At 44.7% G+C, this 15,641-nt stretch overlaps 1 protein-coding gene across 11 annotated transcripts in view; it reads left to right on the top strand.

The window, feature by feature from the left end:
* Positions 1 to 591: 591 nt before the first annotated feature.
* Positions 592 to 15,641, top strand: part of TCF7L2 (transcription factor 7 like 2) — a 181,693-nt gene continuing 166,643 nt past the window's right edge. For 10 of the 11 annotated variants that reach the window (XM_086616714.1, XM_086616715.1, XM_086616711.1 and 7 more), the window contains exons 1-3: positions 820 to 1,426; positions 1,744 to 1,810; positions 2,012 to 2,136. In XM_086616714.1, coding sequence (XP_086472840.1) covers positions 1,238 to 1,426; positions 1,744 to 1,810; positions 2,012 to 2,136 — 381 coding nt within the window. In that variant the 5' untranslated portion in view covers positions 820 to 1,237. Of the gene's footprint in view, positions 773 to 819; positions 1,427 to 1,743; positions 1,811 to 2,011; positions 2,137 to 15,641 lie in introns of those variants that run through there. The other variant, XM_086616712.1, reaches the window with a different exon arrangement.

Genomic DNA, 15,641 nt, shown 5'->3' with positions numbered 1-15,641 from the left:
GGAGCAAGTGCTGCTTAAAAAAAAAAAAAAAAAAGGCTTTTACTATATTATAGTGTTTATTATGATTGGAGTTTCTTACCTCCAACGAGTGGAAATGTTAACGGTTTAAAAAAAAAAAAAAAAAAAAAAACCCAACCCACCACCCTGTAGTCACATGCACACAAATAATAAGGGCACACATCCTTCAGGAGAATCCGGACTGCGCGGAGCTAGGATGTTTATTAATGCTCAGTATGTAAAAGTTAGCGCTTCCCGGAGCGCGGAGGCAGGGGCGCTCCTTTGGGGGCTTTTTCCCTCACTCCCCGCGTCCTGCAGCTCTGGGCTACGCTGCACATTTCTTATTTTATTTTATTTTTTTTCCCTCCCCTCGTTTTGTGTCCCGCCCCCCCCGCGCCCGCGCCCCCACAGCCCGCGCCCCGCGCCCTCCCGCTCCCATGCCAAAAAGGATCATTGTTAGTTTCCTACTTCCCCCACCCTCCTCCTCCTCCCCCTCCCGCGCCCCAGACCTGTTTATTTATGCAGACGTCACCGGGGAGCCCCCGCCCCCTCCTGCATCTCATTAAGTGCCTGGTGTGTTTCTCGCTCCCTGTCAATAATCCCGGATCCCAGACTTCTCCGTTCCTCCGGATTTCGATCCCCCTTTTTCTATCTGTCAATCAGCGCCGCCTTTGAACTGAAAAGCTCTCAGTCCAACTTCAACTCACTCAAACCCGAGCGGCACAGGCTCCCAATATCCGCGGCGGCTGCCCCCCCGTTACAGCTGACTTCTTGGGTTTGTTTGTTGTATTATTATTTTTTTTCCTCCCCCTACGCCCCCCCCTCCCCCTCGTCTATATATTTTTTATTATTATTAATTTTTTCGTGAGTGCGTGCGCGGGTGTGAGTGCGTGTGCGCGCAGTGCACGCCGAGCAGCTCCCTGGAAGAAAGAAAGAGAAAATCCCGAAGAAGGAAAGGAAGAAGCCTAAAGTCACTGGTGCAAAGGAGCAAAGAAGAGACGTTTCCCTCCCCTCCTCCTCCCTCTTTTCCCCTCCCCAGGAGGAAAGAGAAGGGGAGAAAAAAAAAAGAGAAACTTTCACCTTGGACTCTTCTTTTTTTGGTGCAAACTTTCCCCCCCCTCCCCTCTTCTTTTTTTTTTTTCCTTTTTTCCCCCCCATTCCCCTATTTTTTTTTCTTCTTTTTTTTTTTCCCCTTCCCCCTTTTGCAAAATTGCTGCTGGTGGGGTGAGCCAGGAGGAAAATGCCGCAGCTGAACGGCGGTGGAGGGGACGACCTGGGCGCCAACGATGAACTGATCTCTTTCAAAGACGAAGGGGAGCAGGAGGAGAAGATCTCCGAGAACTCCTCGGCCGAGAGGGATTTAGCTGATGTCAAGTCGTCTCTCGTCAATGAATCAGAAACGAATCAAAACAGCTCCTCAGACTCGGAGGTACGGGGGAAGCCCCCCGCGGGGCCGTTTCGGGGCGGCGGGCGGGCGGGGGCCGCGCTGCCCGGCCGGGGCCGCGGCTGGGGCCGGGGGCGCCGCGCCGGGTCCCGCTCCCGCCGGCGCCCAACTTTCTTCCGCGGCACCAACTTGTAACGATGCCTTCTGTTTTGTTCTGTTTGTTTCTCCTTCCACCTTCTCCCCGCACCTTTCCCTTCTTCGCCTTTTATTCCTCCCCTCCTCCCTTCTTCTCCCCCCCCTCCTCCTTCCCCAAAACACCCCCGTCCCCATCTGCCCCACGCCGACCCCCGGCCCGCTCCCAGGCGGAGCGGCGGCCCCCACCTCGGTCCGAAACTTTCAGAGATAAATCCCGGGAAAGTTTAGAGGAAGGTGAGTACGGCGGGCCCGGCCGGCACCGCCGCCCGCACCGCACCGCCCGCCGCCCCTCCGCCGGGCGCCCGGCTCCTCTTTTTTGGGACACTTTCTAAAAAAAGTTTTCCTTCCCCCCCCCCCCCCTCACCTTCTCCCTTCTTTCCCCCCTGTTGCCCCCTTCCTTCCCCGCTCCCGCTCGTGTCTCCCCCGCCATGTTAGCTGCGAAGAGGCAAGATGGAGGGTTGTTTAAGGGCCCACCATACCCGGGTTATCCCTTTATAATGATCCCCGACCTCAGCAGCCCGTATCTGCCCAATGGATCGCTCTCTCCGACGGCGAGAACGGTAAGTGCCTTTTTTTTTTTTTTCTTCTTCCCCCCCCTACTTCCCCCCAGCTCCCGCCGCCGCCGCGCTCCCCGTTGCCCCCGCTCGCCCGCCCCGGCCCGCTGCCCCCTCCCCCGCGCCGCAAACTTTCCAAACTCCGCGGGCCGCGGCGGGAGGGGGTTTGTTTACACTTCGCCATATTTCTTTCCTTTTTTCTCTTTTTTTTTTTGTTACTTTCTTTTTCTTTTTTTTCTTTTTTTTTTTTTTTACTTTCAGTTTTGTGGGCAGTTTTGTGGAGCCCTCGTCACCTTCCCTGCGGGGGAGTAGGGAGGAAAAAAAAATAAAATCTAAACAACAGTAAATCCAACCTCAAAACAAAACTGGAAATAAATTAAAAAAAAAAAATTAAGGAGTTGCCTTTTTTTTTTCCTCCCCTTTCCCCTGTTCTTCGCTACCCTCTCCCCTTCGTTGGGGAAGGGGGTTATTTTCTCCCGGCCGAGTCTAGGATCCGCTCCCTCCAAACTCCTCGTTTTCCATGGTGATCCCTCGCCTCCTGCCCTCCTCCGCGGCGGCTGGGCCGGCTCCCCCTCCCTCCCCTTTCCTCCCTCTTAACCCTCTCCTGCCCTCGCCCGCCCCCCGGCCTTCGGGAGCGGCGATTTCATTGTGCCCCGCGCGGGGCATCGTCCCCTCCCGGCCGCGGGCGCCGCGAGTTGCGTCCGGCCTCAGCGCGGGCGGCCCCGCGGCCGGTCGGCGCCCGCGCCCCGCCTGCCGGGCAGCGAGGGCCGGGCCCGGCCCGGCGGCGCTGCGGGGGCCGGGACACGGCACCCCTGCCCGGTGGCGGCCGGGCCCCTCCTCACCTGGGCTGTGCCGCGGGAAGCACAGCCGCGGCTCCGTCTTCGTGTGTGCTGTGCGGTGCTGGGGGGCGGAGGGGGCTGGGGGTTAGGGGCAAAACCTGGGAGTTAGAGCAACGCGGAGGGTTGAGTCCGGAAGCAGCAATCGCCTGGCTTAGCAATAATGCCACCACCACCAAAAAATTATCAAACAAGCCGAGCAAAATTCCTCCTGGAAGTGTGCTGGCAGAAAAACAATTTGCTGAAAGCGTCCGTTTTTGGTTGTTGGGTTGTTTTTTTGGTTTTGTTTTTTGTTTTTTTTTTTTCTGTTTTTTTGTTGGTTTGGTTTGGTTTTAAACCGCGAGTTCAGGGGTGGGGTGGGGTGCTTGTCTGCACGCCTGTGCCTGGAGGTAGAGCAAGTTTTAGCCCAGATCCCAGGATCCCAAAAAACTTTGGGGTCTGCTGGTGGGTTTGTAGTCCCAGCTGTTTTTCTGCTCGTCGTGTCACCCACGGCGCGCTCTGCTCTGACATCAGATCTCTCAAAAGTGTCACCTTTCCTTTCCTTTTAAAGAGTTTTAAAAATCTTTTAGCTAAACCGGCTAAATCCGCTGGAACTACAAAAATACCACCTATTCCTGCTGATGGGTTTAGCATTGCTGTTTGTTTCTTCTGTGTGTTTATAAATCTGAAGCATCCCCACTATCACCATGTGTGTTCATACGCCTTTTTTTTTTTTTTTTTTTTCCTTGTGGTAACATGAGATAGCGATTTACAATAATAGATCTACTGTTCGGTAGATGTTGGAGCCGTACTAATGACTGAGGGCTTGGACAACTTCGGTGTATCAGATCTACAAGTGTTTTAAAGCATTAAAATATTAAACATCGGGTCAGTCTTGTTTTCACTTAGTAAAACGTCAGCAGGCACAGATTAGTAACTGCGGAGTGGCAGGGAGGTAGTACGGAAGGTTTTGTGGCTTGCCGTGTGTTTAGGGCTGTTGGTGGGGGTTTCTTTGGGTCGCTTGTGAGGCTCCTCTCGCACGGAGGTGCTGTCTGGGACAGCAGCATGGGGGTAACAGCAGTTTGCAATTGTAATGACTGGGAGGGGAATTCAGGGGCTGAATGCATTATTTTTTTTTTTTCCTTTTGAATATGCTCATCCACATGTATATGGATGATGGTGATAAATTCCAAATTCTATAAGCACCGGGATCCAGATGGCAAAACAATCTTTGTTACAAATTGTGAAGCTTTGTATTATTTTTTTTTTAATCCTTTTAATCTTAAATGCATTCCACCTTTCCAAGTGCAGGCTAATAAGCAGCACACCTCCGCTGCTTGCTTCTTGAAGCGTTTTTTTCTTACAACAGCTACAGTTCTTTATATTTTCCTCATTACCTTTATTACAGAGCCTTTTGCCCTTAACATGTAAAGATAGGATCCTTCAGCAGTTAGCTTTCTTGGAAGTATTCTTCCACCCCTTGCTCCGCCACAGTTAAAAAAAGGCCTCCATAGGAATGTTGGGTTTGTGGGAATTAAAGGTGCTGTACAAAAGATTCCAGGTTGGTTTATTGTTGGTAGAGCAGGTGGCCTGCTTATGTTATCAGATGGATTCTGAAAGGATATTTCCACACTCAATAGGCAATTTTCTTATTTCCACATCCAGGCTCCAGCATCCTTCTATCTTCTTAACCTTATTCTTTCACATTCCGTGTGATTGTTTGTTTGCCTGCCACTTAATTATAGCCAGGAAAAATTAAAGTTGTTTATTTAGGCCTGAGAGCGGAATATTCTAAAGATTCAGCGGGATAGCTGCTGTCTGGCACACACTGTTTTTAGGTGGATTCTAGTTCTCTGCTGTACCAGCTTTCAATGCCAGATGAATTAGATCTTTCTCTCTCCTGTGTTGTGTTTTTTTTTTTTCAAATACAGGTTGAAAAGGTATAGATGATTCTGCAGAATTATGAATTTCATTTTTATTTATGTAGTTTTTCCTGAAGCCATATTTGTTGAGTTTTAGAGCATGAAAGGTAAAGAGGTGATACGTAGCAAAATTGCTTTTCCTTTCCTTTTGCTGTTGTAGAATCTTAAAGGTCTGTGGGTGTGTTTTTTTTCTGTTGTCTTTTTTCCCCTGGATTTTTTTCTTTGTTTTATTTGGTGGTGTAGCGGGATTATTGTGTTTTGTAAATATACCTGTAATTGTCTGTTCAAGAGCAAACTCGTGGGCAGCAATTTCTGCTTTACTGCTTCAGGAATGTGAAGAATTATGAAGTATCGTAAAATCTGCTTATGATGAATAATATATTATCTCAAGAATAATGCTTTGAATACTGCAAACTTTATGAAGCTTGATAGGAGTAATTTTATTTGAAAAAGTCAAAGTTTTTTTCACATTAATCTTTTTGATAGAATACTGAGTATTACGTTTAAGAATAAATGTGTGTTTTAAGTAGAGGTATAGTCAAATAGTAAAGCAGTAATGCATCTGAGAGTGCCAGTGCCATACCTACGCTTGCGGAGGGACTGGGGTAGCTGCCTCTTAGGGGTAATTAAGGAGAATGTTTTTCTTTCCGAGTTGGAAGATGAAGTGGTGTATTTAATTTTTACCCTAAATTTAGAGCTTGGTTAATGCTTTTGGTGAGCAAATAGATGCGTTGTGATTTGAGAAGACCCTGCTGGCAGATATTCTTATTTTTACTAGTGCTATTCTGGCAGATATTCTTATTTTTACTAGTGCTGTTGCATCTTCCTTTCCCCTAGATTGCTGCTTGCTGAGTGAGACTGTAGGAGTAGGCTTGCGTTCGCTCCTGAAGTTTGGGAGTTGGGAACAGCTGTGGTGGAGAGCAGCCCCCTCGCCTAGATTTTGCGTTCAGGAAGAAACTTTCTTTAATTGGCTTGAAAAATGGATGTTTTCCTTTATCTACTGAATCAAACAACATAATCCTTCCTGATACAAAAGCTGGAGACCCTGGGGTGTGAAGGGTTAATGGTGGTCTCTTTTTTTTTTTTCCCTCCCTCCAATTGTTTTGACAACACTTTTCAAAGTGTGACATTCCAAGCCCTTGCAATACAATGTAATATTACTGTAATTACACAGGTCATTACATTTTAAATAGAGAACAATAAAATGCTTATCGCACTGAAAAAGAACAGGTGTTCTTGCCCTTCTTTGGTATTTATGCTAATTGTTTTTCATCTCCTTCAGAAATATTTATGACTGGCCGCGTTAAGGTTTCAGTCTCGATGTGACAATATTAATTCTTTACTAATCTTTATGGTTGAGGTTTAATGTCTGCAGTATGGATTATAGTATTAACGTCCACCAACTAGTTTAATAATGTAGATACAACTTCATATGTCAGCACTTTGGTACTTTATGGTACGTAGTTATTAAATGGAGAGTGAGTTATTTGCTTTTATTTAAAAAAAAGGACATGCTTTTAATAAAGTTTCTGGACTTGAGTAGAAAAAAAAAGCTATTAAATAAGAACTGATGATCTTGTGGCGTAAATCAAATGGAACCTCCATAAAGAAACTTTCCTCATGCTTAATTAGGTAGATTGCTGAATCACTCTGCTATAGCATTAGCATAGCTGGTATACAATGGCGAACAGACCGTGTTTGTTAACTTATTTTCGGTAAAGAAGCTGATTTATTTTTAATTCTCTCTCCCTCCCTGCTCCCCCCCCTCCCCCCTCCCCCCCCCCCGATAAGATTTCATTCTGGAGCAAGTGCTGCATTGCTTAGTCAATCAGCTTCTCTTTAGGGGGCTATGAAAATTAGTTAGCAAAAAGTTTCATGTTTCTGGGACCTTGCAAAACAATATAATGCAGTACTGTTACTTGAGTGTACAGGATAATTGCAGGACTGCACTTCATTAAAAATAATATTTGCTCTGGAAATCGAACAATTTTAATAGGTGCACCAGTGGCTGATCTGTACTGAAAAAAAAAAAAATACAGTAGATGCCTTTCCAGGTTTTTTGAATGCATTCATACAGGGACTGATGATGTAGAGGGGATTTTTTTTTTTTTCTCCTTCCTCTTCGTTTTTTGTTCGCGCAAATATGTGCTGATTTGTCAGTTGAAGATGGAGGGGGGGAAGGAGCATGTCGCAGCTTTCACTGGAGCTTGTAAACCAGAATGTAGGTAAAAATGTTTTAAATTTGTCAAGACTTTTCATGACTGGGCCCCAAAATCAGATAAAAAAAAAATGTGGTGTAGAGAAAAAGGACAGCTGCAGATTTTTTGTGTGGACGTGTGTTTCTGTACCATGACTAAAAACTCTGAGGACCTTTTCCCAGCTGTCTGGGAGTTATGTGGAAGTTGGATTATTGGCAGTTAAGCATGAGACAACCTGGATTTAGCAAATGCTCTCCTACACAGGAAGCAGATGACATGATCCTGGGGGAAGGGCGGAGATCCTTCTCCAGGCACAGCCCGGGGGGAGACGCCTGCTCCCCCCCAGCCTCCGAGCAGCCAAAAACTGAGGCACATAGAAATATAAAAGTGGTCAAGTTGTCGGTTTGGTGTGTAGTGGTGTGTGTGTGTTGTTTTTTTTTTTTTTTTTTTTTTTTTGTGAAATCAGACACTTTGCTCCCGCACTGGAGCTGTTATTAGAAGTTTTGCTTTGGGGGGTGCGGGCGTGCGGGCTGTGAGTTTTTGGGGGAAGTTTAAAGCTCAGTTCCCCGGGCGTCTCCTCAGTACCGGCGTCCTGGCAAATATATAAGTAAGCCTTAAAACTTTTGACTTCTAATTGGGCACATTTGTGAAGGAAACGGTTAATTTTACAACCAAAGGCAAACTTGCACCTCGACAGGTCTGCTGAAAGAAATGTGCCACAGTCGTTTGCTGGCAAGCACCGCAGGGTCATAAATCCACGGGGTTTATTTACAGCCTATAACACTTATGAATGTTAAGATATTTGACGCCACGCTGGCCTTATAATATCCAAGGTCCACAGACACTGGCAGTGGGTCAAATTTCTTTCACTAATTATAAGCAATGAGAGATGGAGTGTGGTGCTGGGGGTGTGGGGGGGAGACATGGAAATCCTCTCTCTCTCTCCCCACCCAAAAGTGAAGAATATTTCTGCTCCTTCTCCTCCTCTCAACTGCTGGTTTATGTTTGTGATTTTTTTTTTTTTTTTTTTTACGTAGGCTCTGAAGTTTATAATTAACGCTTGCAGTGCTGTAAAGGCTGGGCTGTGGGTGATGCAGCCAGGCTGTGAAGGAGGGAAGTTGAGCACAGCTCGTGTCCTTTACAGAGGTCTCAGCAGTATTGTACAGTATTTCCTAGATACCGACACAAGCAAACATTTAAAAGACAGATGACACCTGGAAACGTCCTTTAATTTTCTCACGTACCACTGAGCCAGAGGGAAAAAAAAAATTGGATAAGGTTTTATGCAAAAGTTGGATGCTTGGAAATGCATGCATTGGACTGTTTTGTGTGTATAAGAGAGAAAAAAATTGCACCAGATCTTATGCAAAACATAGATGCTTGGAAATAGATACATTAGACTGTTTTGTGTGTATAAGGAAAAAAAAATTGCATTAGGTTTTATGGGAAAGTTGGATGCTTGGAAATGCATGTATTAGATTATTTCATGTTTATAGAACAGGGCCTCTTAAAAAGCAGCAAAAGCCCGTATTAAGGGAAAACAAGCGCTGGATGAATTAAGGTGTTGAGGTTAGAGGTGGTTTTTAGGGGAGAAGCCCTGAGTCCTGCTGGAAGGGACAATCTGGGATGGCGGTGTAGGTGAGCGTGGAGGGGAGCAGGGGGGACCTGCTGAGAGTGGTGTTTTGGGAGGGGGTAACTGGGAGGAGGCACGGTGAGAGCGGGGGCTGCTGGAAAGTAATTGGAGGACAAAGGAGGAATGTTGGAGCAGGAGGAGAAATCATAGAAATTTGGGGAGGGGGAAATGCCAGTATTTGAGCGCATGGTTGGAGGGGAAGCTCGGGATCTGGGGATTGACTCTTTAAGTGTCAGGAAAGTCTTGTGCTCTGGGAGAAACACAGCTTCACTCAGCAAAGCTCGTTATTCTCCACTCGCTCCCCATTAAACACGCTTTCCTAGAGCGGGCAGTCAGATTTGAAGTGCTGCTGTCTTGTCTGTGCTGGGGGTGTGTGTGTTTGTGTTTTAACAAGGTAATGTGATTACTGAAATATGCCTAGGTATTACTTGTAGCTTTAATTTCTCCAGCAGTTGATTTTGGGTTCCCTGTAGGTTACTGTTGTGCTTGGAGACAAATTTAAGAAAAAGGCAGGGTTATGTGTGTGGTGGAAAGCTGCGCTCCTTCGCCCATATGTTTTTCTTCTATGTGCCGTGTAAAACCCGACTTAAGAAAAAAAAAAAGAAAAGGCTGTCAATTTGGCCCTTCCACAAATAGCTGTACAGTTTTGTTGAAGGTTTTACGCATTTCCCTAATCAATGGAGAGCTGTGACTTATTAGCCCCCGGGGACAGATCCGAATCCCCCAGCACCACACTGCAAAGCTGGTGTGGTATTGTACCTTTTTAACAGGTTATCAACAAGGATGTTCCTCCAGTTTCCAGGACACTTCCCAGCCCCTCCCTCCAGCATCTCCCCCCTCCGATTCTTTCCGGCAAAATCTGTTCAGTCTCGCGCCTTTGTTTTAGGTCGGCTAAACCCTCGACCCTTATTCTTCGTGGGGTCACGCTCAGGCAACCGGGCAGTGCTGAATGAGTTAAGTCGCTGGCTGAAGTTTGGCTTCATGCAACTAAATTTGAGGCCTGGTAGGCATTAGCAGGGCACAGCACATTTACAGAGCTTAATTAGTACGCGCTGTAATTGTTCATGGTCTGCCAGAAGGAGTAATGTTCAGGAAAAGTGGAGTCGTTCTTCTGCAGTCTTCAGTTTTAAAACGATAAATCACTTGCATATTTGTGCAGTGATTCAAATGGAGCTGAGACCTCTCCATCTCAACATGTGGTAAATTGTAAAGTCAATGAATTGCAGATGTAGGGTACAGCAGATTCTCTAAGAAAACGCGGAATGAATGGGGAAGGGTGATGCTATAAATACGTACTGAGAAGATAACTGGGTTTCTGCTTGCTGTGCCAATTATGATGTACTAAAGATATTAGCAATTTTGTTTTAATGTATTTATTTTAAATTTCTTTAAACTAAATATAGGAGTACCGCGTTACTTCACTTGGTGAGGTTTGTGTTAATGCTCCAGAACAATGGGTTTCATATGGAAATGCGTGTGATAGCCATATTAATACAAATTAATTCATCATGGGTAATGTTGTAGCTGTTACTAGAGGAGTTTATAATGATGGGACACTTTAAAGTGTGGCTGCAGCAGCTTACGAGAGATGTCACAGTAGAGGATGCCTGTGTGTTCTAGTTGGGGGAAATACCGGGAATATTATGTATCTCATGATGGCATTTTGTATCTACCCATGATTCCTTCCAACTTCAGAGAGACTTTTTGGGTGCATTAATCCGACAGCCTAGAGCCTATTTTAAAAAAGCAAAACACAAACAAAACTACGCTATACAGATTGACATCGTAAATACCGCGCATTGTGTTTTCTGAATGCGGAGAATGTGTGTCACTCTTACTGCTGTGAAATCTTGTCTTCCTTGGGCTTGGTCCAAGATCCATTGAAGTCAGTGGAAAAAAGGCTTCTATTAATAACAGAGGGCTTTGGATCAGGCCCTGCGTGTCTTGAACCAATGGCCAACTTCTTCAAAAGTGGATAAAGGTATTGAAAAAGCCAAACTCAACTAAATGTCATATTGATATATTGCTGCTTCTGTGGCGTCCTTCAATCTTGGGGGGAAAAAAATAGTTACGTTTCCGATGGTACTTTCTGAAATGGGCTTCCACTTCTGCAGTATCTGACTTTCCCACAGAAGCTCGGAGCGTTCTGGCAGGATCAGGATTTGGTCCGAGGCTTGTTGCATGTCAATGCTGCTTTTCTAATATGAGTAGGTGGATTTGTATGGAAGTTGTAAAAGTTAATGATTGTTCTCTGACTCATATGCTGCTGGTTACAGCAAAGAAGAAATGATGACTAGATGATCTTTAAGGGCCTTTCCAGTCCAAACCATTCTATGACAGTAAAATGATACAAATTATAGGAGACACTTTGGTGAGCAGAGAATGGACTTGCCGTTGTTTGAAATGCTTTTGCTGCTCGCTGAAGGGCGGGCGGTGGGGGAGGAGATGGGAGGGCAGCTTCTTTTTGGGTACCAAATGCCTGCAGATATTCGGCCAGGAAGTGAGGCTGAATTCAGGAGGGACTCTCTGCAGTGTTAAAGGTCCCATAACCATTTTGTTAGTCCTACTGATACAGTTAGTCCTGCCTAACTGTTTTCCCCTCTTGGCAGAACAGGTTTTGATGCCCTAGGCTCCGTGGGAAGTACGATTGCATGCCTAATGGCTACCAAGTATGAATATATAATCGTGCTCGACCAGTATCTATCTCAGAGCTTTGTAGGGCTCTCCAGAGTATCTGTGGTGTGAAGGGTGCTGTATACAACAAAATCAGTCTCTGCTTTCTAATTCACTAGTGATGGTAATGCAGCTGAGACACCAAAAAAAATCCAAAAGGAGGGCATGGGAAGAAATAGAAAATGCCAAATTGAAAATACTGCAGAGGGACTTTCTGGGGAATGTTCTTAGGTGTTGATACAATAGAAACAAATCGTCCTATTTTAAGAAAGGGAAAAATAGAGCAAGAAAAGGTGGGGGCGTACCTCTCTGAGCACATCCAAACTCCCACTGGAGTCAGTGACTCCTTAAATAACGATCTGGAAAAGTCTGAGGCTGTAGGCTTTTCTATTCTAGAGACAAGCCACTACATTGATTTCTGTTTTTAACTGATGCAAATATTTAATAAAGGTTCTCTTGGAACTGCTTTAAATCCTAGCTTGAATAATTTTAACTTGGTTAAACCAGTGAACTGGTTTGGGAGCATACACAGTAAGAGGTTTGCATTGGTTTAATTAGATTTAGGAGATTTATAAAACCAGGGCCGCTACTCTGACACAGGCAAGGTCTGGAAGGCAGCATATAGATGCTGCATTGATCTACACCCGGGCTGAACAGACTGCTATTGAAATTACGCTATTGTAAGTGTTTGCCAATATTAAAGAATTCACGGCAAGGTACAACCTTGAATGAACACATCAGAAGAATAAGATGGCAATCAGTCTTTCTACCTTTGTTTTCTCTGGGACATTGGCAAGAAGGTTTTCTCCCTTTGAAAGGAGTTACAGATTATAGTTGCCTGTCTGGAAGTCAAGTTTTTGAGATTTTTTTTTAAATTATTATTATTAACCAAATGTCTCAGTTTACTTCCGATTCCTGTTACATTCCCCTATGGCCTTTTTCTTAATTCTTAAACTGCACCATAAAATGTAGCTTAAAACATGTCTGTGTCAATTAAAAAAAAAAGGAAAAAAAAAAAGGTACTTTACAGGAGCTAGTCACAAACATAACTACTGTACCAGTCACAAAACTGCTGTGTAAAGAATGTTCACAGTGCTTATTTTATCTGGATAGCAGCTAAATATCTTTACAATCCCCAGGGTTATTAAAGGCCAAATGCCTGGTATACGTAGTTAGTTTTTTTTCCATTGAAATCTGTTGCTCGACTACAGTACTTGAAAGTACTTTGGTTTTAATTTCATAAATATGAAATTAAATTTCATAAATATGACATTAAAAAGTGAAAGCTAGAACCTGGGTGTAGCGGAGTGGTTGTAAATGGGAGCTGGCTCGTCGCCGCGCTGCTGGTGTGCCCCAGCATGGGTATCGGACTGGTTACGTGGGCACATCTGTGTATATGCATGTGATGTATATTATTTGTGAACGTATACTGGGTTATCAGGTGTCTATTCAATTTTAATTGACAATATGAGATTCCTGTGGTTACTCTGTGCACAGATTGCCTTGGGGCTCTACAGGGTTTGTGGGAAGAAAAGCCTTGACAAGTTTCCATTAAGCCCTGAATCAGGCAATTGGAAAAGAGGAGAATGAAAGGAGCTGAAAAGAGGGACAACTTGTTAGTGTTGCATTCTGCGCTTGCAACGGGAAACCTCTTTTAGACAAGAGTGGTTCTCAGGCCAAGAATTTCAAACTCGCGGAGAAACCTGTCCAGAACACAAAAGTTGTTTGAACGGGGTGCAGAATTGTCACAGTAATTAGAGCAATCTCCGTTTACTGAGTGGCAGCCTTTATAAAGGACAGGGGATAAAGGGTTCAAATTCATCTTTCTCTCTCCGATTCACTTCTGATGAACTGCCTCTGTGTATGTATGTGTATATGAACGAGTGTGTGTGTGTGGCCACATTTTCAGCTACTCATCATTCGATTGCCCTTGTTTTAAAGGAAAGACTTAGGTTTCTTCTTCCTGCCTCGAACGAAATTTTCAGGCATTTTCCTTTTTTATTTATTTTTGGTATGTGCTCTAATTTGATACACAGAAATAAGAGGATGCTTTGGGGAATGTGCTTGTGCTCTGCTGGAGGAGGAACCCTGAATATTTCTGAGTCAGTTTCTCCTCTTATTCAGCCCCACATCTTTGACTCTTAGGAGCAGTCCCATTATTTTTAATAGGATTACTTGTGGAAGCAAGAGTGAATGAATAAGGCTTGGACCCTTAAAGTTTATCCTCCTGCCGCTGCAAGGTCTGTCCAGAACTAGTGAATCAGCTGGAATTTTGCCATTGCTCTTGTTAGGAGAAGGATCAGGCCCATGGATTAGGTGAGACTGGGTCTTGTGAGCAAGCCAAATAAAACTGTAAAAATCAGAGTTGTTGTTACGTGCAGGAGTGTCTGGAGGCCTCGGTCTGGACTTTTTTTCGTCAGATGCTACACAGAGAAAAATGGGAGCGAATGAGCGAGCAAGCAGCATAGGTGTTCTTGCCCAAGGAAGAAAATGTGACTGCTAAATTTCCTGTATGCCTTTACTTCTAAAGAAAATAAAATATTAAGCTCCTTGATTTTTTTTTTCACGAATCATCCCGGGTTCAAAGTTAGTCATTTTGATGTCCATTACTTAGCTAGTTAGGCTTTGTGATTGCCTTTTATTTGTCTGTCTGAAATAATGTAGGATCTCTGCTTTGTAAAGGCTTGGAGGTAGCGACCTTGGCTATTTTACTTAATCATTTAGTCAGTGTTATCTTTCTCCCCTTCATTCACCGCTACATCTGGATGCAGAGAGAGCGGAACCCGTTAGGCTGATGGCTTTGCTCTGTCTTGTGTTTCTCTGTATCACATTGCCTTCGAGGCCTGTGGCACGGCTGGTTAGGTGTTGTGTTGGGACCCTGTGAGCGTTGCTTGTCTAATTCATTCCCCCTTCTTCTCTCCTGGAGACCTGGGATCAGCCAGCATCTGCATGTGTTCCTAAGATATGGAAGGAAAAAGGAAGATCTTGCTGCTGATTACAGAAATGTTGTTAAAGCTAGTAAATAGTCATAGCTGTGAAAGCTGTAGCTCAGAGGTCTTGTGCAGTTTGTAGACAGACTTATTTTCCTCCACCTCCACTCCCCTCATTTTTTTTTCCACTGGATGATGATGGTGAAGAATTTGGCTAAATCTCTTTACATTTTAGTAATAAGCAGATTTTTTTTTTTTCCAGAGTTGGCCCCTAGCATGAAAAAGCTGGGAAAAAATTGCTTGTCTTGGAGTTTACATTGCAAAAATGCCTGTTGACATTCTGTGCGCGCTTCCTCAGAGCGCACAGTCCGCTGGTTTGCTGGCCTTGTCTGTGAGCCTGGTGTGTGAATACAGGAGGGTTTTCTGAACACTTAGAAGTCGTCTTGTAGGCACAAGGAGGAGTTGGGAGACGACGGTTTTCCTGGCAGTAACGCTGAATTGCTTATGCAATGTTGGAGCATAGAGTCGGGTCTGTGTGTTGGACAATGTCATGGTCAGGTTGAACAATGTCTCCATTTTTAAATGATGCTATTTCGTCTCAAACATTGATGATTTGCAGACCAGTTGTGATGTCTGCCATCCTGAAAGAGTACCCAGTGTGGTACTAATTGTACCAGGACTAATTGTTGATTAGAATGTACTTGTTGCAAATTATGGACCTCTCTTGAACATGACTTTCTCAGTCCTATCCCTTGTGCATTATTTTCTCAGCTGGTAATTAATTTCTCAGTTTGGTAATTTGTCAGTAACTGGCATCTCTTCAGTAATGAGTGTTCTGTAGTAATTCTCCTTCACTAAGGAGTAATTGCTGGCCCTGTAAAGTCACTGATCTCTTTCATTTGCCAACCGGATAACCTTTCCTGTTAGACTGTTGTGACCAAGTTATCCGTCGAAACAAAGCCTAACTACATCTATAGTCGATGTCCTGGATGCAGAGAGATGTGAAGAGAAAGGGCTGGAGGAAGCTAATTTTCAGTCATGGTCTCAAGCAGGCCCTCTTGACAGCAGCAGGAAGCTTTTATTTGATTTTACAGCTATGTAAAACCTAGCTCAGCCTAGGAAGGCGGCTGTTGGGTTTAGTTGAGGCAGTGACGCAGAGCAGCCAATGTCCCCCTCTTGTTGCATGCAGTTTCCTGAAGCCTGCTTTTCCATCTGGCCCTATCTTGCTTTTCTGCCTCTTGTTGGGGTTCCTTAATGCAGTGGTAAGCGGTTTGGAGGTGCTTCCCTTCCTGGGAACTGGTAGTGCCAATACGGCCCTGATCCTGCATGTCTCCATGTCA

This window comes from Tauraco erythrolophus, chromosome 9 (genome assembly GCF_009769465.1).
Source record: "Tauraco erythrolophus isolate bTauEry1 chromosome 9, bTauEry1.pri, whole genome shotgun sequence".
In the NCBI taxonomy this organism is placed as follows: Eukaryota; Metazoa; Chordata; class Aves; order Musophagiformes; family Musophagidae; genus Tauraco; species Tauraco erythrolophus.
This window is presented reverse-complemented; position numbering and strand designations above follow the sequence as displayed.